General features: G+C 29.2%; 5 protein-coding genes, 1 long non-coding RNA gene and 1 pseudogene across 7 annotated transcripts; 4 read left to right on the top strand and 3 right to left on the bottom strand.

Moving 5' to 3' along the window:
- The first annotated feature begins 1354 nt into the window (after positions 1–1354).
- LOC108685232 lies at positions 1355–2347 on the top strand (annotated as a pseudogene).
- A 3137-nt stretch (positions 2348–5484) lies between these two features.
- On the top strand, positions 5485–7389 carry LOC108685238. The gene is made up of 6 exons (XM_018189929.1): positions 5485–5524; positions 5731–6032; positions 6155–6277; positions 6480–6570; positions 6774–6913; positions 7245–7389. The coding sequence occupies exons 1-6, from the start codon at positions 5495–5497 to the stop codon at positions 7387–7389; spliced, it is 831 nt and encodes a 276-aa protein (XP_018045418.1). The 5' UTR covers positions 5485–5494.
- A 4514-nt stretch (positions 7390–11903) lies between these two features.
- On the top strand, positions 11904–13617 carry LOC108685239. Its single transcript, XM_018189931.1, has 6 exons — positions 11904–12172; positions 12309–12431; positions 12533–12623; positions 12860–12999; positions 13285–13417; positions 13502–13617. The coding sequence occupies exons 1-6, from the start codon at positions 11904–11906 to the stop codon at positions 13550–13552; spliced, it is 807 nt and encodes a 268-aa protein (XP_018045420.1). The 3' UTR covers positions 13553–13617.
- A 1351-nt stretch (positions 13618–14968) lies between these two features.
- On the bottom strand, positions 14969–15361 carry LOC108685240. The gene is made up of 3 exons (XR_001931663.1): positions 15321–15361; positions 15179–15217; positions 14969–15104 (listed from the first exon to the last, which is right to left on the bottom strand). It is a non-coding gene; the product is annotated as an uncharacterized LOC108685240 (long non-coding RNA).
- A 3582-nt stretch (positions 15362–18943) lies between these two features.
- On the bottom strand, positions 18944–20703 carry LOC108685241 (crossover junction endonuclease MUS81). The gene is made up of 5 exons (XM_018189932.1): positions 20069–20703; positions 19780–19993; positions 19480–19692; positions 19262–19375; positions 18944–19193 (listed from the first exon to the last, which is right to left on the bottom strand). The coding sequence occupies exons 1-5, from the start codon at positions 20605–20607 to the stop codon at positions 18951–18953; spliced, it is 1323 nt and encodes a 440-aa protein (XP_018045421.1). The 5' UTR covers positions 20608–20703; the 3' UTR covers positions 18944–18950.
- Positions 20704–22070: 1367 nt separating this feature from the next.
- Positions 22071–23842, top strand: LOC108685253 (exosome complex component RRP41). Its single transcript, XM_018189955.1, has 3 exons — positions 22071–22526; positions 23016–23309; positions 23386–23842. Exons 1-3 carry the CDS (start codon positions 22356–22358, stop codon positions 23737–23739), a joined length of 819 nt encoding a protein of 272 aa, XP_018045444.1. The 5' UTR covers positions 22071–22355; the 3' UTR covers positions 23740–23842.
- On the bottom strand, positions 23760–26518 carry LOC108685252 (trifunctional enzyme subunit beta, mitochondrial). Of its 2 annotated transcripts, none has more exons than XM_018189954.1 (8): positions 26503–26518; positions 26248–26443; positions 25741–25909; positions 25215–25590; positions 24886–25060; positions 24502–24782; positions 24122–24427; positions 23760–23991 (listed from the first exon to the last, which is right to left on the bottom strand). In XM_018189954.1, exons 2-8 carry the CDS (start codon positions 26300–26302, stop codon positions 23947–23949), a joined length of 1407 nt encoding a protein of 468 aa, XP_018045443.1. In that variant the 5' UTR covers positions 26303–26443; positions 26503–26518; the 3' UTR covers positions 23760–23946. The 2 variants fall into 2 exon arrangements, with proteins under 2 accessions (XP_018045443.1, XP_018045442.1); XM_018189953.1 differs by having other exon boundaries at positions 25741–25912; positions 26503–26517.
- Positions 26519–26749: the final 231 nt, after the last annotated feature.

Genomic DNA, 26749 nt, shown 5'->3' with positions numbered 1-26749 from the left:
TATATGTATATCTCTATTTGTTAAATTATCAATGATAAATCAAAACGAGCAATATATGGTGTTTTGTTAAAATATTTAATATTAATTTAATCAATATAAGAATTTCAAATAAGAATATCAATATAAGAATATCAAATAAAAAAAATGAATATAGACGTTTCGGCTACATAAAGCTTTCTTTAAGTATAACTAAGTAAACATATCTCTTCCGCTTAACAACTATTTCAAATCAAAGAAAATTCTATGTCAATTTATTGATGATAATTGAATCTCATCAATTCTTCCAAAGATATCCATAATTAAAGATGCAAAACAAATTACTCATTTAACGGCGAGAATTACGTTTAATCTCATAATGTAAGCATAATTTCACGACTGATTTAGCTAAATCAAAAAAATATATAAATTCGTAGAAATTCCTGATTTTAAAAGAACTATAAAACGATTACTTATATGATGTGAAAACGATATCATCAATAAATTGACATGGAATTTTTTTTTATTTGAAATAGTTATTAAGCAGAAGAGATGTATTCATTTAATTATACTGAAGAAGACTCTGTGTAGCCGAAACATCTATATTCATTTATTTATATATTGATATTCCTTTATATATTGATATTCTCATATTGATGTGTTAGATTAATATTAAATATTTTAACAAAACACCTTATATTGCTCGTTTATTTGATCAAGGATAATTTAATTATTTTGCTGTGCAAATTTCAAGCGCTTTTTATTTATATTCTTGTTTGTTATTCTCTATTTGTATTTATCTTATATAATTCTATTATAAATTCCAAAAATACAACAAATTATCAATTTCGCCATTATACGTTTTATTTTATACTAATTCCAATAGGACTTTACTTACTAATCGGCTCGATAACTCTCGATGATGTGTTCGAGTGTCTGCCATCTCTAATTATCAGTATAACATTCAGCTCTAAACTATTGATTATAATGTTAATAGCAAGAAAGTAAGTGATGAATTTTCAAACTTGCATTAACACTTGACTTTTATATGGAAAAAATGTTAGCAAGAAATACGGCAGCATGTGATTAGATAAAGATTTGTCTTAATATAATACGAAAGGATTGATTATCACTAAATACAAATATAGAAAGGATATGGGTAATATCTAGCATTTTATGCAGGTATGTACAACGCAGGTAATATAGTAACTTGCGTACATTTTGAAGCATATATAAAATCTTCCACGATTTTATATTATTTTATTGCTTCATAAAAAAATTGCTTAAAGAGTATACTTATCAGAAAAATTCATCTTTTTGTACACATTAATAAAACAGTATAAAGATCTTGCTAAGTTTATCATTTTCTCTAGTTTTCATGCATATGACGGGATGTCTTTTCGTACTTAAACCAATCATGCTGACTCTGATGGCAAATGACATCTTTAATGTGACAAAATCTTCTGTGCCGAGATTACCATTTCGCGTTGAACACGGCGAGAAATTCATCATTATATATATCCGATAGCACCGCATAGTTATTGCTGTATTCGCCACAATCGCGGCTTGTATTATAGTTTAATTCAGCATGCTTGCGCAATGTTCTCAATTATTGGGTAAAGTCTCCGTTGATCATAAAAAGATAGAAACGCTTTCCTTGCATTATAATCAATTTTTTCAGTGAATCATAATTTCAAAATCTCGATTTGCCAAAAGCAGTGATATTTCTTACATTACAGAAACACACTGGAGAACATTGGCAAAAATAATGAGGATATTTTTTTATACAAAACGAGCTAAGATACAAGACAATAATTACAGTAAAACTTTACATTGTTTATGTAGACATCTTCTCGTGACAGAGTATGTTTAAAAATATACTGCATAACGTTCTATCATTGATTTATAATATACCTATATGTATTAATTTATATATAATTATGTAATGTCCTGATTTCACAGATTTGCTGCACATATCGAATCGTTATTTGCGAAAATATTTCTAATTAATCTTAACTTAAATATGATCATTGGAAATTTAACTGATATACAAGTACGTATCATCTTTCTTTTTTATAGTACAAATAATTTGAGAACATACGAGGATTTGTCATATTTTAACAATATTATGGAAAAATAATCTTTAGTAACATCTTCATAACCGCTGCAAATTTCGACAGGCAGTGCGACAGAAATAATTAAGAAAATAAGTTAAATGTATTTTAGGTGTTAATGAATTTAGATAAAAGCGCAAAGGACATCGCTGAGCCAATAATTATGTATGTTGCACAATTCCTTCATTTATTTCTTCATTTTTGGCAAGCTCAATACTTTACTTGATTATAGTATCCTTCCATATAAATCTATGTAAGTGCATGTTAATTTAAGTGGATTCTTTCATAATTAGTTACCTTATTTATCTAATTTATTCCTTTTTTTGGTAAAAATATCGATTAGGGGACCAAACTCCAAGAACCTTGACCTTGACAAAGTTAAAAAGTTATTAACAAAAAAAGTTTGAAAAAATAACGATCTATTTCGGCTATATATAATATCAGAAATTATTTTAAACTATCCACCTTCTGCATTCCATCTCCCCCATCGTTTAGTGGCGCGCGAGCACAAGTACACTGCTTTAGCAGAAAATTTCTTAATGTGAAAAATTTGACTGTTTAAAAACAGAGAGGAAGTAGAGTGAAAGTCGATTCGCGTGGAAATCGTATGCCCCCAAGTAGAAGAGGGAGGGGGAAGGAATTAGGATGAGAGTAACTTCAGTTGAAAGTCATGCGCTCCAAGCAGAAAGGAAGGTGGGATATGAGAGTCAAAATTTTAATTCTGTATAACAGAAATGAGACGTTATTTCTTAAACATCTTTTTGTTTATAACTTTTTAACGAAGGACGAGCGACGGTTGAAACTTATTGAAGGTCACTCAAGATCACAATATATGTCAAAGTCAAGATTATTGGAGCTTGGTTTCTTAATCGATACATTTATTCTTTTTTTTAAATCATCACAAAAAATAGTTATATCAAAACGTATGATTTTTGGCATATTATTTATAATTTGGTGTATTATGTACAATTTGGCGTATTATTTACAATTATTATTATAAATAATCACACTTACAGATATTTTAATTCTGATTGCAATTTCTTCATATGTAATATACAATTACTCAGGTGTTATGGCGACACAGAAAAAAATGGCCATGGATTGGAATTTAGCCAATAATTAGAATATCTGTACTAAATAGAATATCTTTATAATTATTCTAAAAGCTTATGGTCATCTTTTCCGTATAGCCATCAAGTTTATAAATACAAATTAAAAAATAGATTGCAACTTCCTGTGTTAAATATCAAAATAAAGATCTAATATTATGCAAACATTTGGTTTTACTATCAATATATAAAGGTTTATTATTTATCATTTTAATTTATATTTATCTTATTTTGAATAGCTGCAGGGCGAATTGATATTATGCTTCGCACAGATGTCGAAAACTTCTTCTTCTAATTATGAACAGAACAACGTCTCCATGCAAAATCACCGTCGGCAAAATAGTGATTTTATCTATTGAAATCTTCGCTACGGTAAGTATAAAATTGTTATGTCTACAAATTATACTATTGTAATTGTAGCTTATCAAAGAATTTTTTATTTCTTAAAAGTCCTAAAAACACTCTATCTTATCTCACTATGTTTCGTTCTCTCCAGTGATGATTTGGCGTATGAATCATTAAAATTGTCTAAATTAAAATACATCTCTTTAATGTAATAAAAATTTTATGTATTATATGTACTTTTCTTTTTTTCTTTATAATTTCTGATATAAGTTTTCTTTGATTTTATAGCAACCAAAATATAGATATATACATATTAATATAATCGTACGCATGTATTTCATTACAATAATTAAGTATCATCTTTTGCTTCCATACAAATATACTTATCATTTTTTTTTCCGCAATATCTAGAAGTTACTTATAGATGTTTGTCAAAGAAGTCCACACTTCTCTAACAATTTTTGTAACTTTACAAGTATGTAAGTTAATTGTTTATTGACGTAAACTATACGCAATCAACCGATCAGGTACTCTGGAAAATTTATCTTCCTAATTAACAGTGAAAATGAACAAAAACACTTCGAAAATTATATATGAATTCTACAATCCACATTTTATTAACGTTACATTCGTCAACTTTATTTAAATTAAAGGTAAATAAATATCATGGTTTGTAAAAATTAAGATCTATTATTATAGATCTATTAAATTATTTTAAACTAATAATATATCATATTTTCACGCGCTTATTACTTCGCTTACTTTCTGTAACGCAGGTATATACAGTTTTCTCTAAAGCAGTACAAAGTCGCATCTTTTCTAAGACGAAATTTCTAAGAAAACTATAGTATACAGAATATGAAATTAAAATAAACTGTCTCTTCAAAGAGAACGATAAGTAACGGCTTTAAAAATGTAAAAGGAAAAGGATTGAAACACAGCAGGTAATTGTCCGTATATATTCCTCAGCGCAATTACGATACTGTTGCTGAATAGAAGATAGAAGAAATCAATAAGTAATCTTACGTAATTTGTTGAAAATTGAACATTGAATGGAATAAAGTACAAATGGAATAGTTGATATTTCGCAATCTTCTTATTCCGAAAAATGATTGAGAAGAAAGATCACAGAGACGATGCACAAAGCCGATATTATAGCGTTGTTAGATTCTATTTGACTATTTCAGGATTATGGCCATATCACAGACTTCGCGATAGATGTATTCGCTTCGCACCGTTGTTTGTGTTTAGCTTTACTATTCTGATACCTCAGGTATATCTATCGAAAGGTTTACTAAAGAAGAATCATCATCTGTGCGCTGCAGAGATACTAGCATGACTTTTTTTTTTTTACACGACTAGAAGTTTAATATATTGATATACAGTTATTCATCAAACTATGAAAATTACACACATACGCTGCCGCATACATATGCCAAATTATAAATTATTAAATTTTTGAAAGGTATAACTTTAATAAGATCCGAAAAAAAAAGATGGAAAAATAGTCTGTTAATAAATTTTGATATAATTTATCAGAAGAAAGAAAATTTTAATGTTTTTGGAAAATTATAAAAAAATTAATATAAATGTGTATATAGACTTTAAAAAAAAAACGATTAATTTATTTCGTGATTGCGTTTAACTCTAATACAGATACTTTATTTACTAATCGGCTCGATCACTCTCGATGACATATTTGAATGTGTGCCACCAATATTCATCAGTATAATGTTCAGCTCTAAACTATTGTTTATAATGTTAAATAGCGAGAAAGTAAGTGATAAATTTTCAACTTGCATTAACACTTGACTTTTATATGAAAAAATTTTACATTAGCAAGAAATACGCGAGCATGTGTTTAGGTAAAGGCTTGTCTTAATATAATACAAAAGGATTGGCAATCATTAAATTCAATAGAAAAGGTTATTCTGGAACGGCACAGTAAGTATGGACAGAATCTGGCGACATTTTATGCAGGTGTGTATAATTTCAAGATTGTAAAAAACTAAGATAAATATTATATCTTACACGCACACATATACGTAAGTGTGTATTCTAGATCATATTCCTTACAATCTTCCAGCATTGTCATTAAATTTAGAAAAAATTGTATAAACAATGTGCTTATCACAAAATCGATCTTTTTATTTTAAACATATCAATGAATGTATAATGATTTTAAGATTATGCAACGAATATTATTTTCCCTAGTTTTAATGCATACGACAGCGAGCCTTTTCGTGGTAAAACCAATTATGCTAACTCTGATGGCGGATGATATCATTAATATAACAAAATCTTCCATTCCATTCGAGTCGAGATTACCCTTCCACGTAGAATACGGCAAGAAATTCAATCAGTATATATATCCAATAGCAGTGCATAGTTATGCGGCCGTAGTCGCTCATTCGTTTGCCACAGTCGTGGCTGATGCATTGTATTATACCCTCATTCAACATGCTTGCGGAATGTTCTCCATTATTGGGTAAAAATGATCTCTCTTGATTATAAAAAGATAACAATGCTCTTCATAAATTTGTTTATTTCTTCGACAACTTATAAAATCTTAGTTTTTCAAAAACATCGATATTTTTCTTGACTTTACAGAAATGTATTGGAAAACATTGGAAAAAATGACACGGACCAGTTGGACGCAAAATCAGATAAAATTAAAGACGACAATTATTATAAAACTTTACACTGTTTACGTAGACATCTCTGTGTAATAGAGTACGTATGAAGAAATATCAAGTAACGACTCCTATTTTTATCACGTGTGCGATACTTCATATTAATTATAATTATTTAGTGTTCTCATTTCACAGATTTGAAACACATTGAACTCTGCACTCATTTCTACCGTTGTGTGATATTTACATATTTATATTATATTATATATTAATTATAATTATTTAGTGTTCTTATTTCGCAGATTTGCGGAACATATTGAATCTGTGTATACGAAGATATTTCTGATAAATCTTAACTTTAACATGATTATGGGCAGTTTATATGGTATACAAGTACGTATCAGTTTTTTCCTCTTTACGTTCTAAATACTTTTAGTATTTAGAATGGAATGGAATGAGAATTTTCGCGAAGACAACAAATTTGAGAAAAATAACTATTTTTAGCTTTCATTTAATAATCGCGATTCAATATATTGAACAGCTATAGTGCGTTAATCGAAAGAAGTATGGACAGTAATTATAAATATGCATTTTAGATGTTGATAAATCTTGACAAGAACGTGAATGACATCGTTGCACCTATTAGTATGTATTTTGGACAACTCATTCATTTGTTTCTTCATTTCTGGCAAGGTCAATTTCTACTGGATTACAGCATCCTTCCATACGAATCTATGTAAGAATGTAAATTTATTCAATTCGGTAATCTAATTACCTCCTTTTTCTTTCTTTTTTCTAAGCCCTAAAGAAAAACTTAAATAAAAGTGTATGTTTATTTTATATTTTGGACATATTATAATTGCTACAAATAATCGCATATTAATAATTCTACTTTAATTCTAATTTTACTACAACTGACCCTTTATATGTACACAAGCAAATAAAAAAACAGATTTTGTAGCTTTCTATGTTTGGATAACAAGATAGAAATCTAGTATAAATTATAAATACTTGCTAGATTTATCGTTAATCATTTTAATTTTAATTTTTCTCATTTCATATAATAGCTGCAGAACGAATTGGTATTACACTTCGCAAAGATGTCGAAAACTTCTGCTCCTAATGATGTATAGAACAGTAATACCTTGCAAAATAACAGCTGGTAAACTAATGATTCTATCCATCGATAATTTTGGCATGGTAAACATATAACTGCATTATTGTATTTTATTTTTTGTTATTATAATCGCAGTTTACGAAAAAACTTTTATTTCTTAAAGGTTGTGAAGACTTCTCTGTCTTACCTTGTTTCGTTCTATACAATGATGATTTAGCGCATTTAAATATTTATTCAAAAACTTCTTAAATTAAAAACATATTTCTTTAACCCGAGTCACCTCTTTTTTTTATATAAACAATCACCTGGGATGTTTTTATATCTCTATCAATATTATCAACAATATATTGTATTCCGATTTATATTATCATTTATGAATATTATGGATATAGATTTAATCATATTTTTTGAAAAAAAGTAAATAAAAACTAAACAAATATTAAACGGAATAAACGTTAAGTATAGTTATGGCAATATATCTAAAAGATTTTAATTATTATAATGCATTTTTGCACAGGTTTTCACCTCTGTGAACGTAGCATTCTTCGACTTTCTATAAATTAAATTTTTTATAAAAAATGATAGTATTTCGTTTGTAATAACAATTGTTTGTAGTAACAATAGTTTTATTTGTAGTTTCATATAATAAAAATATAATAAAATTTTTTTTTAAATGACTGTCACCCGAGTTTAAGGTAAAAAAAGTTTTGAATGTATCTTGATTCAGAATCGTTTGTAGTTGTTTGTTATGTAGTGATTTTCCGGTCAAAAATTGGCAAACAACTACAAATGAAATATTATCACATTTTTTTATAGTATAAAACAAATTTAATTAATAAAAAATCGAGTGCTAAGTTCACAAAAATCAGGTTTTCGATGGAATTGCATATTTAAAGGTAAAGAATAAATATTAAAACAGGAAAAAATATGCTAAACAATATAAAACAATATTTTGCAACATTTTTTTCGCTGCTGAAATATAAAAATATCCCAAATGACTGAATTCCTTGATTAATGCAACAAAAATCTAACTATTAATATATAATTATTAATAGTTAGATTTTTACTCGAATTTTTCTTGGTTTCACTTGGATAGTATCAACGTATTATTACACAGTTATTGCACATACTTCTGTGCACTTATGTTGCACATTTAAGCTATACTTGTACATATTTTGAGATGCAAGTTGTAGGCGAATTTTATAATCTAGAAAAAGGATGTACAATTCAACAACTTATATATTGTATAATTATAAATAAAGATGCATAAGAAAACATTTTACTGCAATTTCCGTAACAATACACGTGTGTTTGTAACAATGTGTGTAACAATGTGTGTAAAAATATATTTGATTATAGTACAAGCGAAAAAGGTTAATTAGTTTTTGAACACTAGCAATTATAATTTCACATGTATGTATTTTGATATAAAATTAAAAAAGAAAGAGACTTGAGACTGAACACTCAAAATATGTATTGTACCACAACTTTGTACACGTTAACTTTGATCATGTAAAAACTATTTAAAAATTTTTTTGTAAACAATGTCATGCGTCTCAATAACGAATAGATCCGAACGAATAAATGAATGCAAACATTATGATCTTAAAACAGAATTTATGTCATCATCATGAAATAAAAAAATCTTCGTCATTAATTGTTTTGCTTACTGTTGAAAAACTTGCTTGAACGTACAAAATAAAAATGTTATACGCATTAATTGAATGCATAATACATTTCAACATAAGAACTAGCATCAATTTTTACTTTTATGTCATGCAACTTTATGTATCTAGAAATTTACATTAACATAACATAAAACTCATTGAAATTTTCAATAAAAAAGGTAAGAAAGTAAAAGAATTATTTATATCTGTAATTAACACATAATTATATATATATACATATAAATTAATTGTTAATTAATTATTTATTATCGTACAGATATAACTAATTTAATCCGGAAAGTATTTATCCAAAAAGCGGACGGATGATCCATAATCAAGATCTGAATTTTAAGAATTATCTTTCATCTCTATGTTATCTCAACTTTACTCAAATCAAACTCAAATCAGAAATTTACTCATAAACGTTGAAGTTCGTAAAAATTTTCTAAATTGAATCGAAATAATAATATCTTATATTCTTACGTAATTTATCATATCTGCTATTTACTTTTTGCAATCATTCCATTGTTCGAATGCAGACAAAATTTTATCTTTTCCCGCACGAGATAAATTCACGTAATGTGTTAAGAGGTACATTTGAAACTGATTCACAATAATGAAAACAGAATATGAAAGTAAAGGAAAATGTCCTTTCAGAGAGAAACAATAAGGTATTAGCTTTATAATGTAGAAAGGACACTGCTAAAACGCATACAATAAATGGAGGAACTTATACCTTAGCGTAATTACGGTACTATTACGGAACAGAAGATAGATAGAATTGATAAGTAAGTTTTCGCAATTTCTCGAATGTCAAACATTTGCATTGAATCGCTAATAGAGTTCGCAATCTTAATATTCCGAAAAATGAACGACAAGGAAGACGTTTGTCAAAGCCGCTATTACTTTGTTCTTAGATTATATCTGACTATTTCAGGATTATGGCCGTATCATAAACTTCGCGATAGATGTATTCGCTTTGTGTCACTGTTTGTGTTTAGCTTTACTATACTGATACCTCAGGTATATTCATTAAAAGATTTGCCAGAAAAGAATATTCTATAATCTATTTCTTGCACTGCAAAATTACTATATATTTTCTTTTTTTGTATGATTAGAAGTTAAGAATTTAATATATCAATATAGTTACAGTTTACTCATTAAACTAGGTAATGAAAATCACATATATATGCGTGAACGTATATATATATATATATATGTAAAATTTTATTAAATTATTAAAAGATATCACTTTAATTTAATTTTAAGAAGAAAAAGAAGAGAAACTATATTAAAAACAAATATTTTAATATAATTTATCAGAAAAATGAAAATATTAAATGTATGTGGAAAATTATGAAAAAATAAACATATGTCTATGTAGTCATTTCAAATTTAGAAAAATATGCTCAATTTATCAATTCGTAATTGCGTTTAAATCTAATATATTGAATTATCTACAAAAGATTTAAATTTAATAAATGAAATTAAAAATTGAAATCTTCTGCGTTTCAATTTTCCTTCAAAATTGGCACGAACTTTCCGGACAATCCAATAGATACTTTATTTATTAATCGGCTCGACCACTCTCGATGACGTATTCGAGTGTGCGCCATCGATATTCATTAGCATATTATTCAGTTTCAAAATATTGGTCATAATGTTAAATAGTGAGAAAGTAAGTAATGAGTTTTCAATCTTTCAATAATCTTTCAATAATTTTTACTTTTGTATAAATATGCAGGGTGACCTTAAATTACGACATCATCCATCCTAAGCAGGTAGAACGAACTAAACTGAATCGGAAAGTTTAAAGTCCTTTACTATTTTGTAATTTTCGCAATAGTTAACGAGATATTAATTACTAAATATTGATCTTCAATAATTTTATCTCAAATACTATCAATTTTTATAGAAAAAATAGTAAAAAATAAAAATTATTTATTTTCTTCTCATAAAATTCTGAGGTTTTTTCAGAATTTTTTTAGAATTTTTTAATAGCGTATTTTCTCATGTTGGTAAACGTAAGAAAATGCAATACTAAAAAGTTAATAAAAAATTCTGAAAAAATTCGTAGAGTTCTATGAGAAAAAAATAAATGTTTTTTTGTTCTCTTGCAGTTTTTCTGTAAAGTTGATAGTATTTAAGTAAAAAATTATTAGGCCAATATATTTAGCGATTTTTAGTAATTAATATTTCGTTAATCATTACAAAAATTGCAAAATAATAGAAGACTTTTTAGTCTTCTATTATTTAGTCAGTTTAGTCAGTTTAGACCTGCTCAAGATGAATAATGCTGTTATTTAAAGACATCCTGACAATAAGAAACATACGAACATTTGTTTAGTTAAAGATTTGTCTTAACATAATACAAAAGGACTGGCTATCATTAAATACGAATGTAGAAAAAATTATTTTGGAACGGCATACTAAGTTTGGACAATATCTGGAAACATCTTATGCAGGTGTGTAGAATTTTGAAGTTGTAAAAATTTATGTAAACATTTTGAACGCACATGTATGTAAGTGTGCATTCTGGATATTTCTCACGATTTTATACTGAGAGAAAACTGTGTATTAAATTTTAAATATTTATTTGAATAATGTTAAATATTTATTTAATGTAAACATATATTTACTCGGTATAAGAACCATATTTAATTTGATTTGATTATAATATCTTTTTAATTCCACTTTAAGTATAAAGTCCACTGCAGCATCTCCAAATTTTGTATCTTTAATCTTACAAAAGAATTTTTTATTCCGTTCAGGAATAAATTCGGAGATTTATATCGAATGCAATGTTCCGACAATTTGGTCACTCCCCTTAAAGAAAAATTGCATAAAAAATATACTAATTGCAAAAATTTTGCAATTTTTTTTTAAACATATCAATATATGCTTGAAAATCTTGCATACAATGTATACATTTCCTAGTTTTCATGCACACGACCGCGTGCCTTTTCATGCTTAAACCAATCGTGCTGACTCTGACAGCGAATGATGTCTTCAATCTGACAAAATCTTCTATAACATATGCATCGAGATTACCCTTCCATGTAGAGTACGGCGAAAAATTCAATCAATATATATATCCAATAGCAGTGCATAATTATGTGGCCGTAGTCGCTCATTCGTTTGCCACAATCGCCGTTGATGGATTGTACTACAGTTTAATTCAGCATGCTTGTGGAATGTTCTCGATTATTGGGTAAGCTTTTTTGATCATGAAAAATCTCTTTTAATCATGAAAAAACAGGAATGTTCTTCTTGTAATCAATTTCTTCGATGACTCATATAATCTCGAAATCTCGATTTTTGCCAAAAATATATTTCTGGCATTACAGAAACACACTGGAGAACATTGGTAAAAATAACGAGGAAAATTTTGATGTGAAATCAATCAAAGTAAAAGACGACAATTATAGTAAAACTTTACATTGTTTACGTAGACATATCATTGTGATAGAGTACGTATGAAATTCATGTAATATCTACATACATTTTTGTCATTGATATTGGTATTTACATATTAATTTACAAATTATCGTTTAGTGTTTCCATTTTACAGATTTGCAGAGCATATCGAATCGTTATTTACAAAAATATTTCTGATGACTCTTAACTTAAATATGATTGTTAGCAGTATATCCGGTATACAAGTATGTATCAGTTATTCTTTTCTATTGATATAATAAATAAGAATAAATTTATATTACAAATAATAAATTTTAGTAACATTTTTATTATATTTCGACGATAACAAACAGAAAATTGTTGAGAAAAAAATCTTTATAAATAATCTAATAAATAACCATCTTTAACAATTTTTAGTAATCGATAAATTTATCAATGCGATAGCCAAAAAAAGTACAAAAATAAGTCATGTGTATTTTAGGTGCTAATGAATTTAGATAAAGGCGCAAATGACATCATTGGACCCTTAACTATCTACGTTGCACAACTTATTCATTTATTTCTTCATTTTTGGCAAGGTCAATTTTTACTTGACTACAGCGTCCTCCCATATGAATCTATGTAAGAATGAATCCAAGTCAGTAATCTAATTACCTAATTTTCTTTTTCTCTTTTCTTTTTTAAGCTTTCGAGGGAAAACTCAAATAAAAATGTATAGTTTTCTTTGTTATAGGCATATTAATTACAATTGCTATAAGCCATAAATAATCTTTTTATATGTAGCATATACGAGACAATTAATTAATTTTTCTTTTTATGTTTGGATGGCGAGACAAAAACTTATAAATGCAAATATTTGCTAGATTTATCGTTAATTATTTTAATTTTTCTTGTTTCACATAATAGCTGCAGGGCCAATTGGTATTATACTTCACAAAGATGTCGAAAACTTCTGCTCCTAATGATGTACAAAACAGTAATACCTTGCAGAATAACAGCTAGTAAACTAATGATTCTATCCATCGATAACTTTGCCACGGTAAATATATAACTGCATTACCGTGTTTTTAATTTTTATTGTCATAAGCGTAATTTATCAAGAAAAATCTTTTATTTTTTAAAGGTTGTAAAAACTTCTCTGTCTTATCTTACTGTGTTCCGTTCAATGCAGTGATGATTTGGCGCATCAAGTATGCACTCAAAATCGCTAAGTTACAACGTATCTCTTTAATGCAACAAAAATCCAACATATCCATAATTTGAATTTTTCCTTCAATTCACAGTAGCATCGACGTTATTACACTTGCTTCTGTGTATTTACGTTGCGTATTTAATTATTAAGCTACAAATTTGTTCAAATTATTTTGAGATGCAAATTATCTTGAAATGCGAGATGAATTTTATGTGCTAAAGAAAGGATGTAACAATTCGACAATCTATTTATAATTATTCGAAATAAGGATGCATGGAAAAAAACATTTTATTGACATTTTTCGATAACAATTTTCTAAAACAATGCGCGAAAATGGGTGTTTGATTATGTATAAACGAAAAAGGTTCTTGTGTATCGAGAATTACTATATTTCACATCTGATACAAAATAAAAGAAGAACAATACTTAAAACTGAAAACTCGAAAAATGTCTCGTACAATTATAATAATTTCGTATACTTTGATAATATACAAACATTAATTTTTTCAAATAATCCATCATATGCATCTGAATAGCGAACAAATGAGTCCGACTGATTATTATACAGAATTCATATCGATATCATATTGGAATAGAAAATTTCATGATTTTTATTAATTTTTTAATTATTTTTGCTTACTGTTGGAAATCTTACTAAGCGTAGTTATTTTGCGCATTACTGGTAATTGAATATACTACATTGAATATAAAAGTAATATCAATTTTTACTTCTATATAAATAGAATGCTGATGGGTACGTTTTCATGCTATAAATATTAGTTCATTTTTGTTGTTTATCAAATATTAAATAAGGATAAATGATGCTTACAAGCATATTGTAAGCAGTGTAAGCGCAAAACGGAACGCTATGATCCACTATGTTATTATATCTATAAGTCTACGTTAATGTATATAAAATATATATTCACTAAAACTTTCAACGAAAAAAGGTAAGAAAATGAACAGAATTCATATCTGAATTAAAAATCAATAATACATTATACATACACATATAAGTTAAGACTTAGTCGGTTGATATTCCGAAGACATATTTATTCAAAAAGCAAAGAAAGACAAACGATTTTTTATTAAATCTTGAATGAGTACGATCAACGTGATGCTACAAATGCTTTGAAACATTCTTTGATTGGTAAAATAGTAAAATTCTTTCATCTAATTGGTCAATCAATGCTATGCTTCAAAGCATTTGTGACTTTGATCGCAACTCTTATCTCTAAAAAAATATAACTAGCGAGAAAAAAATCTTTTTGTTTTAAATATATGTTTAAGGATATATTAAAAATCTAGCCAAGCATATAATCGAATCAATTTTTTCAACGTCTCATAAAAGTTCGAAAAAGTTTAAACATATCTCTTTAATATGAGTTTACCTCGTCTCTAGAGTTTATCTCGTCAACGAAGACCAGGGCCATTAATCACAAAAGAAGAAGAAGAAGAAGCCAAACCATCGCCACTCTTGCATATGAAGCGTCGTGAAGCTCTGTATCCTAATGTGCTCGTTACGCCATATGTTCTGAAAAATGAATTATAAAAAAGTGGATTATAAAAAAAGTGGATTATAAAATACTCTATAATTCATGAACTTACCAAAGAAATCACTTGCACTAGCTCGTTTCGCAAAGGTATCTTCACAATTTTTTCATTATCAATCATGAGAAAAAAAAAAGTAAAACTAAATTAAAACTAATAAATAATAATAAAAACTTAATTAGTTATTTAAAAAACTTACACACACACACGCGCGCGCACAAAACACTTATTCCTTGAATCGGATACTCATAACTTATTTTGAGTTGTTCATGCAAGTCGCATATCTTTTTTTTTAAGCAAAATCGCTTTTGTTTTCTCTCAGCTCAAACTGATAGATTGACACTGAGAAGCATCCTTCGCTATAACGAAATTGCTTAGGATTATTTATCGTTGCATTTTCCATTATTTCTATTGCGATCGATTTGGTAATCTTCCAAGCATCAACTGTGCGTTTATATGATCCATTATATATTGCATTTGTAACACAGTAAGTACGTAATGTTTACGTAAACCGATTGGAATCCTATGTTTACGTAAAGTAACCGCTGACCGGGGATTTTTCCCGCGTTACTCCTTCCTATCCCCATGTCTACGCCGAGTACCCCCACAGAGGATCTGAATTAGAACCGACTATATGTAGTATTTTAAATACTAGCATAATGAAAGATTTATTCACTTTTATTATGTATAATAATGTGTATAATAATATGTATAATAATATTAAGTTATAATAATTTCAAAGATTAATTTTGCAAGAAATCGGATTTTGCAGGGAGGACTTAATTCATATAGGTTCATCAGGATTTTTGTTAAATCAGGATTTAATAGATTTTTTTCAAAGGAGTGTTTCATCTCTTAAAAGTGCGTATGAGCACATAAAAAAATACGCTTATTTGTCTGGAGAACAACATACTAAAAACTCATCAAAATCGGAGTGTAATACTTCGGTAAGTTTACTTGAGTTATAATGAATAACATTATAACACAATAACTGACAAGTGAAGATAAATCGATAAAATTATATTATTAATTTTTATATAGATGGCTCTATTTTTATAGTTCTATGAACCATATTATGCTCTATTTATATTTTAAGACCATCTTAAGTAATATCTTAAGATATGCTAATACAGCTCTCTGATTGGTTTATGACATCATAAAATTGTACTTAAGACGGTCTTAATATAAGATGCGACTCTGAATACTGGCCTATAGGCCGATTAATATTTAGTTTAACATTTATGTTAATTAAGATACATATTCGTTTAAATATTCTGAGATGTAAGTTATATGTCCGCGAGGAACTTTGTATCGCTAGGTAAAATACGTAATAATTTTACGATCGATCTGTAATTTAAGAGATGAAGATATACGAAGAAACATTTTACTGGCGATCTCTGTATATGCGCGAACATGTGTATGATAATATATAAGGGAAAAAGGATGACTCTTGCAAGGCAATTACCTATAATTCATATTCGGGTATAGATGAAAATAGTGACTTGAAGAAAATAGATATTTGAGACTCAAGACGCGACAAATGTATTGTATGATAATAATTTCATATACTGGTACATACACTGCTTCTCGATATCAATATTATTTTTCAAATTATTTATAAAACAGTTTCACTCGTCTCAGCAACATACAAGTAATCGACATGATCAATTCTGCACAATCTTGAAACAGAATTTGTCGTGTATCATAATAAAAGAGACAATTTCGCGATTTTAATTTATTATCAATATTATTATAGTCGAAAAACTTCCAGGTCAATTATAATATTGTATTAATTGTATATATCAAGTCATAGGCATATCATATGCATATTTTTTAACATAACAAGCAGCCTTTTCTTTCTACACAGATAGATCGTACAATTTTACATAATATCGTATGTCAAAATCCGCTCAAATGTTCAATGAAATCGTATGAAAAAGCAAATGAAATCATTGCTTTCTTCAATAAAATAATATACATTAATATAAATAAAATATAAAGAAATGTGAAGGTATTAGCGTTTTCGGCCCGACCGAGTTTGCATTAATCTGAGTTGAAATAATGATGTTTCATGCTCTCCTATTGTAGTAATAACATCAATCAATAGCGAAACATTTTCTAACCCAGGATTGGTGCAAACCCAATCGGACCGAAAACGCTATATGAGAGTCCGGCATGAAAATTATTTAATTAGTGCGCAGATTAAATAATTTTCAACAAATAAAATTTAATCATTAAGAATCTTACAATATTTTGCTCGTACGTTTCAGCTCTAATATTTAAGCTTTCGTCGGCGACAAAAAAACGCGAAGATTAAGAAATTGCATATCGTGCTAGACAAGACGAAAGTAGATCAAAACAAAATTTCATTATCCAATCATTTGGAAGACTAAACGAAATATTCATCCTATATTAAAATCAGATGTTAACGAAGACAATGTTTGTAACAATTAGAAGGAAATTTTGGAAAAAATAAAACTTATCTCGCGAGTGGTAGCAGTTCACACAACAAAAACGGATTCAGCACATAGAAAGTCCGAATAAATTATATAGAAAAATGTAGAAATGCCTAATTACCGCGCCAAACTCTCATAGCTCCATGTTTCTTTATATTTTTGTCGAATTTCGAGAGTTCTTATACAGTTTATATTATGCATTAATAATTTATATATGTATATATGATTTTTGTGCGATATGTGCTGACACTTATATCTTCATGAATATGTGTCCCGTGCATTTTTGTCAATAATTAATTGCTAACCCACATAACATAAATTAATTGTTCACAGATAAATTGTAAATCTAACTATGTTTTCTCACATTTTTTTCAGGCTTTTTCCACTCAAAATTTTTTCTATTTTTTTAAACAATGTTCCGATAGTACAAATGAAAATAATTTTTTTACATTTTTTGTGAAAACTAACATATATTTGTGATTTAAGTCGTGAAATGTAAAGGCAGTATCATATTCTGCTTATTTGAAAAAAGCAAGTGGACATTTAAGTATGATTTCAATTATTTTATTTTACAATAATTCTTGAAAAATTTTATTAAAAAATCATGATACGTAGATCGGCTGAAAAGTAATGCAAAGTCACACGTAATTTAAACGAAAAAAGATATTTGAATAAAACAAAAAAAAAGCATGAAAATGCATTTTATTGGCTACAAGAACGTACCATTATTTTTCAATCATTTACAGTTATACATTTCTTCCAATGGTAAACCAGTTTTCTCATCCAGTCAATGAAGAATTCCGGAAATCCTTAATCCACGATTTTACTTCATCATTCACGGTAAAATGAATGCCCTTAAGATCTTAAATTCGGAAAGAAGTAAAAATCGCAGGGTGCCAAATTCATCAGCTTCCGACACACGAAATTTTATATCACACCTCACAGTTCACTTTAATGAACAGTTTCATCACTATAAATGGCTCGTAAATGACAATGTCACTAGGATTTATTTTTTGGATAAAGTGAAAAAGACAATGGACCAAGGAAAGTCAAAATTCTTCATTGATCGAGTGAGAAAATTGGTTCATCGTTGAGAGAAATGTATAGCTGTAAACAATAATTACGTTGGAAAGTAATGGTACATTCTTGTAGCAAATAAAATGCACTTTCATTCCTTTCAATTATATTCAAATATCTCTTCTCGTTTACGAGTTACGTACGACTGCATTACTTTTCAGTCGACTCACTATCTTTTTTATTGATTATTTAGAAATATATAAAGTTTTAATAATGATAGTAAAAAATATATGCAAAGATAGAATATTTTTGACTGGATAAACATGTAAAAAGATATAATTGTGCCTTTTTATTAGTCATCTTAACTCATTCATTGTGTAAAGCTGATAAATGGTCTTACTGATGACAGGCCCGAGTCGTCGTTTCTTGTCAACTTGAATATTTGCTAATAATTGTTCGCCATTCTTACCAGAATTCCTCAAAGCTGTAATTAAAATTTGCGGTGAGGCATAACGCTCCACAATTGCCATGGCTTTGTCGATGGACATGCCTTTCAATTGTAATAACTGACGAATAAACATCTCGCTCACTTTGAATGTCTGAAAGGAAATAATATTGATAAATTTAAGCATTTTTTATAGACATCACGTAGAAAATTTTTACATACTCTTTGTTTAGACGATGCTTTATTGAATTCTTTGAACTCCATAAGACGTATTGCGCTACCTACATTGTCTGTTTGGATAAGAAGTTCTTTCTTGCATCCAACAAGTCTTTTATCCTAATGTAAAATTATTATTTATCTATATAAAATATTTATTTATATAAAATCTATAAACATTAATAAACATTTATATGCATAATTATACAGTATTTTTTGCATACCTTATAAAGTTTGATTAAAATCTTTGTTATACATGATAAGTGTAACATAGAATCTTTGTGATGCCTTGTATATTTTACAGTAAAGCCGTCTTGTACCAAACAATTTACAGAGGCTTGTAACAATGATGAGAGCGGTACAGAATATCGGGAATTCTTATCAATATTTTCTATTATATACATCAAATTTTCAATACCAGATTGCTTCAATCGAAACTGAAATATAGAAAGAAAGACTGTATGCATAATCAAATATCCAAGAAAATCAAGAATATATTAAAAAGTAATTAATTTCTATAATACCTTTTGTTCATGAAACCTTCCGTCCACAATGCTTGCACTTAAATCATCCATTCGCTTCCGCTCTATTATGTAAGGCACAATTAATTCATCATTAGTTTTTCGACATCTGGCTATCCACGCGAAATCACCAATCTTCAAACGACGTATTTCGAACAGTACATCAAGCTGTGTCAACTCTGCGATCGTAGCATCATGCTGAGGCTTTGTTTTCCCACTAGAATATATCCCACATAGCTAAAAAGCGTCTTATGTTAATAGTATAAATCGCAGTCGTACCATAAATACTCACCCACAAGTTTCTTGAGTATCCACCAATAATATAATATCAAAAGTATTCGGTTCAAAGGAAATTTGTCTATCAGCTTCCTTCGGTCCAATATCATTTGCATTTACCAATTTTTCCAGTATATTCTTTTTAATATTTTTAGCTTGTTTGATATTTTTAGACACTGTTGTCTTTTCTCGTACTTCAACTGTTTGACATTCTTCTACAAGTTTCTTTCTCGACATGACTGTATAATCTTCGTTACTGCCAGACTTGGAGACACAATCATCAACTACTGTGGTGGATTCCTGTCTTTTGTACTCCTCCAGCTTTTTATCCAGCATCGAACATAGCTTTGTACCAAAGTGCTGCAGGATTATGCACTCCTTACCAGACTCCAATGGTAGTGGATATCGTTTCAACGAGTCTAAAGCCTTCGCAAAATGATTGTGTAGCTCTGAATTTCGGAGCACCGCTTCGTTCCTCCATTCTTCTAACCAGCTTTCAAATAAACGATTCGGCCTATCTGGCACAATTTTAATCCTCTTCATTTCCAAATACATAAATTAAATACCTTATAATATTTCATATTTGTTTATAAACAATGTTGCGAACATATTTCAAAAAGCGCAGCAAATTTTCGACCCAAAATATTAATCATTTCATTCAATTTCTACTTCAATTTTTTTAAAGCTTAAAATGTATTTATAAAATAATCAAGTAATTTATCGTACAATCTTTTCTGATCAAAGAATTCATATAAATTAATATAAATTAATTTCATTAGTCGTAAATGCAAAATTGAATCAAATAAGATTAGATTCAAGATTAGATCTCATTTGATAGCAAACTACTAGTAACTGCGCACTCTTATAATGATGCACTGATTTGACTGGCTCTTTTCAGCCCAGTGATCTTTATTTGGAAGTGTGGTACTTCTACAAGAAATCAGAAATCCACCGGCCAAAAGAACAAGAAGTAGAACTACGGATTCTCGATTACGTGGACCGTGGTTACTGGTGATACCAGCAAAGAGAATCAAGGGAGAATGAAAGGATAGCGTTCTCTTCTCTGATTGGTTCAACCATTTATCCGCTCACTTCTGGAAATGTGCATGTACATATATACACACACATAATACTAGAGCTGCGTTCCGGTTCACGCATGATGCGCATGATGCATCATTTACTCTTGTTTAACATTCGGTGAATAACAAGGATAAATAATGCAGCATGCACATCATACGTGAAACGGAAGCCTAGTACGGTACAATACTAGTATGTAGCACTATATGTTCCATCACGCTTCTATCATATCTTCTACTCACTCCAACAAACAATGGTTTCCAGCTCTTGATTTTCTCTGGTTACCAATGATTATTGTTAGGTAGGTTTTCCAGATCCCAAAGCGCCAACTTTCAGCGCTCAACGCGCCAACAACACAAGTGTTTTCTTAAAAGAAAATACTATATTGCAAAATAAATTTCAACAATTTATATCACTTGATTTATATTCGTTAGAGTCTTTAATATATTAATGCAGTTTGATTTTATTTCATTCTATGAATATAGTCACGCGATGTTGCAAACGCTTTGAAGCATTTTTTAACTGATCAGTTTGTAAAATTCTTTCTTCTAATTGGTCTGTCAAATGCTTCAAAGCATTTGTAGCGAGACTTTGACCATAGCCTATATGTGCAACATAAGCTTTGATCCGAAAATTAATTAACAAATTCTTTGTTTTCAAATACGTAACTTCAAATTTATAAAGAAGAAAAGAATTAAAAATTTATTTTCCTCGTTAAATATTGTATATAATGTACTCTATCAATTTCTATTTGATAGCATTTATTTGAGCGTTTGTAGACTCAGACATTATAATAGTTCAAATACACTATTTGTAAATAGAAGTGTAAAAGAGATAAATATATGTGTTAACGAATCAATTGGATACATTGTCATAAATGTACAGGTTATGAATTTAATTTAAGCACGAAAATTTGCATTAGCTTTGCTCGGTCTTTGAATCCGGATCGAACAACTCAATTGGCTCTAGAAATGTTAATACCGAACGCAAATAAGATGACATGTAGCAGAAAGATGCGAGTTGCCGAACGATTTTCGAAGTAAAAGAGCAAATGAACGCCTCCGCTTTGTAATGCCGAACGCACTACTGAAAATTTCTCTATAGATAGCGCTAATATTTGCTGCACCTGCAACTTGCACTGATTTGCACCACGTGCGCATGTAAACAATATTGTGTTAAAAGTTAGGAACTCTCTCATTTCAATCAGCATCAATCAGTAAGATATAATGGAGCCAAATCAAGAGAATGATCAAGGTGGACTTCGCGTTGACGGCAGACGAGCGTTGGAATTAAGGCAAATCCGTATGCGGATGGGAGTATTCGGGCAGGCCGATGGTAGTGCATATATAGAACATGGCAACACGAAAGTTCTAGCAGCGGTGTACGGTCCTCGTCAGGTACAGATCAGTTTTAAAACATTTCCATAATTATTGTAAAAACGAACTAGTAATTACGTTTATATCTATTTTGATTGAGAGAAGTTATAAGCGAAGTTGAAAACTTGGTTCCACCTGTTTAATATTTCAATATTTCTTAACTTATTGTTCTTTTCTATATCTTTTTCTAGTTTTTAGAATTAGAAGATAAAGAATAAATTGAACTGAAATTAAAGTTAATCTTACATCGATGGAACTGGACCTAAGAAGTTGTAATTGTAACTTTTAAAGATTAGAAAGTACACATGATGTTATTTTTTACTTTTCTATAATCACCTTATTTTTCTATTTAAAGCACAAGTATATTTATTTAGACTGAATTTCTTTAAGAGAAATATTTCTTTAAAGAAAGATATTTCTTTAGCCTGAATATTTATCTTAATTACTGAATTATTCTGACATTTATTTTGAGAGACACCATACAATATTTATATACTTTTTATGATTTAGTCAAGAAGCAGTGCATCAAGGAATAGTACAAAGGCTATCATAAATTGTCAGTACAGCATGGCTGTGTTTAGTTTTACCTCTGGCGAACGGAAGCGAAGACCCAGAGGAGATTGGAAATCACAAGAGAGGTCGGCACAATTACGTCATGCCATGGAGGCTATAATACACTTAGAACTATATCCACGCTCTCAGATCGATGTCTTCGTAGAAGTTCTACAGGTTGACGGCAGTGATTATTGTGCATCCGTAAATGCTGCGACGCTTGCATTGATTGATGCCGGAATTCCAATCAAGGTTAATCTAAGGAGAATTTTGTTCTTTTGAAATAGAATGTGAAACATACTATCATAAAATAAATTTTTAATTACAGAATTATGCCATCGGCTGTAGCATAACTCTTGTTAATAAGCTATCGGTAGAAGATGAAGATAAAACGTTAACCACAGGAGTATTGGATGCGAACTATGTAGAGGAGTGTTCACCAGGAGTTACTTTGTCTGTTGTTGCATTAGCAGGAACGAATAATGATATTGAAGTGGATGGAAATGGTTTGATAGTAGTAGCACATGGGGCAGGTCAGAGATTACATTTGTCACGTTTGGAAACACTCAAACAACGTGTGTTACAAGGTTGCCAAGATATAAAGAATATATTAGACCATGGCGTGAGGCATCATTTAACTGCAAATCTGTTGCCTTCATTTCTGCATAATTCACTCGACTAAGAAAAAGAGGAACAATTATATTTGATATTCTGTAAGAGATTTTTATGTAATTATCTCACTGTATATAAATTTCTAACTAATAAAAAATTGCTTTCTTAAAAAAGTTTCACAATTTTATATCTCTCTTAAATAGAAAAATATTATTTCGTTATTTCTCTATTAATTAATATCTATTTTTATCAAATGTACATTCCTCGAAAAGCGGAATTAGATTGTAGCACCAGGATATCGTTCCATAATCATACTAACTCCCTGTAAAAAAAATATCAAAATTACAAATCCAAAAAAGGAAAAGAAAATTTATATTAAGATTATCATAAAAGTTAATTAAGATTTTTATAAAAATTATTTGCATTATAATGTAACATAAATCTTTATTTACTTGTCCGCCAGCAGCACAAGCCGCGATAACTCCAAATTGTTGATCTTCTTTAATAAGTCGATTAGCGGTATGCGATGCTAACCGTACTCCAGTGGCGCCAAATGGATGACCGATTGACAAGGATCCTCCCCAAGCATTCCATTTGTTTAGATCTGGTACACCCACTTTCGAACTCCTCTTTAAATACTTTTGAGCGAACAAATCAGAATCCATTGCTTTCAGATTAGCACAGATCATTCCTGCAAACGCTTCGTGTATCTCCCACACTCCTATATCTTTCATAGTTAATTTTGCTTTATCCAGAATCTATAAGCGTGATTTATATAAATTATTTTATTCAATTACATAAATAATATGTAATAATGATAGGAATTATATACTTTCGGGATTGCGTATAATGGTCCTAGAAGTAGTTGATCAACTGGATCTTGAGACACATAAATAAAGTTTCGCAAGTATGCCTTAGGTTTCAAGCCAAGTTGGAGAGCTTTCTCTTCGCTCATTATTAGTGCCGCTGACGCACCATCGGTCAAGAAAGATGCGTTGGCTGCAGTAATTGTTCCATAAGGTTTAACAAATGCAGATTTCAACTTTGCTAATTGTTCTTCCGTAGATACGCGAATGCCGTTGTCCTTATCAACAACTTTATCAACGTTTGGTACTGCAATACAGAAAAATAAAACAAGACATATAAATATGTAAGTATTGAATGAATAAAATATGAATGTATAAATTAAATATTGAAATATTAATATTAAATCCACCTTTATAAGGGACTATGTCCGACAGCAGTCCCTGTTGCTGTGCTCGTGCAGCTAAAATATGAGAACGCAATGCATAATCATCTTGTTCCTTGCGTGTAACACCAAACGCCGCTGCTAAACGATCTGCGCTATGTCCCATAGTTTCATTAGTTGAAAACTCTGCCACAGCTGGTAGCTACACAGGCATAAATTTTGTAAGATATTTAAAAAATTAAGAAAAGAAAAGAATTCTTATTATTATTTTTACACATATTTGTGAATATAATATTCATATATAAAGTACATTTTCTTGAAAAAAAAATAAATAAAGAGATCATACATCAACTTACATCTGGTATGAAATGATTTGGTCTGATACTGGCCAAGAGAGCTAATTTATTTGGTAGAGTTTTTGCTTTATTGGCTTGCAGCATCAGAGATCTCATGGATCGATTAAATCGAATTGGAATATCTGACATAAATTCTACTCCTCCTGCTATAATAGCGTCATAAACACCGCATGCGATTAAACCCATGCCAGTGGTAATAGCCTGATTGCTGCTAATGCATGCCATCGTTACTGTATGTGCAGGAGTGTACTCGCTATATCCTGCAGCTAGAGCAGCTTCTCTTCCGATATTGGAAGTTCGGATTTCTTGCATAACTGTGCCATAAATAATATAATCAATTATTTCCTTGGGGAATCCAATCTTTTTTTGCAAGCTCCTATAAAATAATAAAAATAATTACTTTGACAATCAATATTTGCAATAAAAGATAAGATATAAAATATTGAACTTCTTAAAGCTATTTTGTAAGAGATATTTGGAATTATATTTGTGATATTTACATTGAAATATATCAATGATGACTTACACCAGCGAATGTGTTGCTAGATCATAAGCTATGAGTTTCTTATAGTCAGTTCCAGAGTATAAAAATGGAGTCCGTACTCCATCAACATATACAATATTTTTTGAAGCATTATCACTTTTTGTAGAATATGCCTTGTTTATAGAAATTCCAGAATAACGGGTGAGAGCTTCTGCTAAAATAGCAATTAAAAAAATATTACTGATAATAATAATAATACATAAAAATATGTTTATACAGATAATTTATTAAATGATACAGAGCAAATATCACGAAATACAAGCATATATTATTTAAAACATATTAGAAATAAATGTAAATTTTGAATCTTGTAGAAGTGTGTACATACTATATAAAAATAACATAATTATATGTAATTAATATCGGAAAGAGAAAAGTCAAGTATAAATATACTATTCTTAATATCCACTTTCTATGGACTTTATACCAATAAACCTGCACTTTAAATATAATATTTAATTGATTATTTAAAAAATGACTATCTCATACCATAATTGACAATTCCTTGTCTTGCGACGAGGCAATTTTTCAGAAGAGGGAACATATTGTGTGAGATATGATATTAACACGTTTTTTTTTCCAAATATATTTGATGTGTCACCGAAAACCTGTCACAATCAGAAAAACCATGTAGTGCTGGACTTTGACCTTCTTCTTCTCAGTGGATTCTGATTTCGACTTTAACCTGAAATATATATCTGTGAAATATACATCTGTTTATTTTCTCAGCTGTCTCATACATACGGAGCGTGGTAGGTGAAGTATTGCGTATGACGGGGCGAATTTCGACCAATCAAACGCTATTTCTTACTGCTATTTCTATTTCCGTTAGAGTATGTAAATCTAAAGGAGTATTCTAATTGATTCATCGGTTTAAGTTTACGTTTTAGGGACTCCGCACAATAAAAGAAATAGGAAAGATAATAAAATAGAGAATAAGAAATTCAACCTATCAGAAACTGTGTATTCCACAATATATGATTTCTAATAG

The sequence above is a fragment of the Atta colombica genome, unplaced genomic scaffold (genome assembly GCF_001594045.1).
Source record: "Atta colombica isolate Treedump-2 unplaced genomic scaffold, Acol1.0 scaffold149, whole genome shotgun sequence".
Taxonomy (NCBI): Eukaryota; Metazoa; Arthropoda; class Insecta; order Hymenoptera; family Formicidae; genus Atta; species Atta colombica.
The sequence above is the reverse complement of the archived record's forward strand: the minus strand, read 5'-3'. Positions and strand labels throughout refer to the sequence as shown.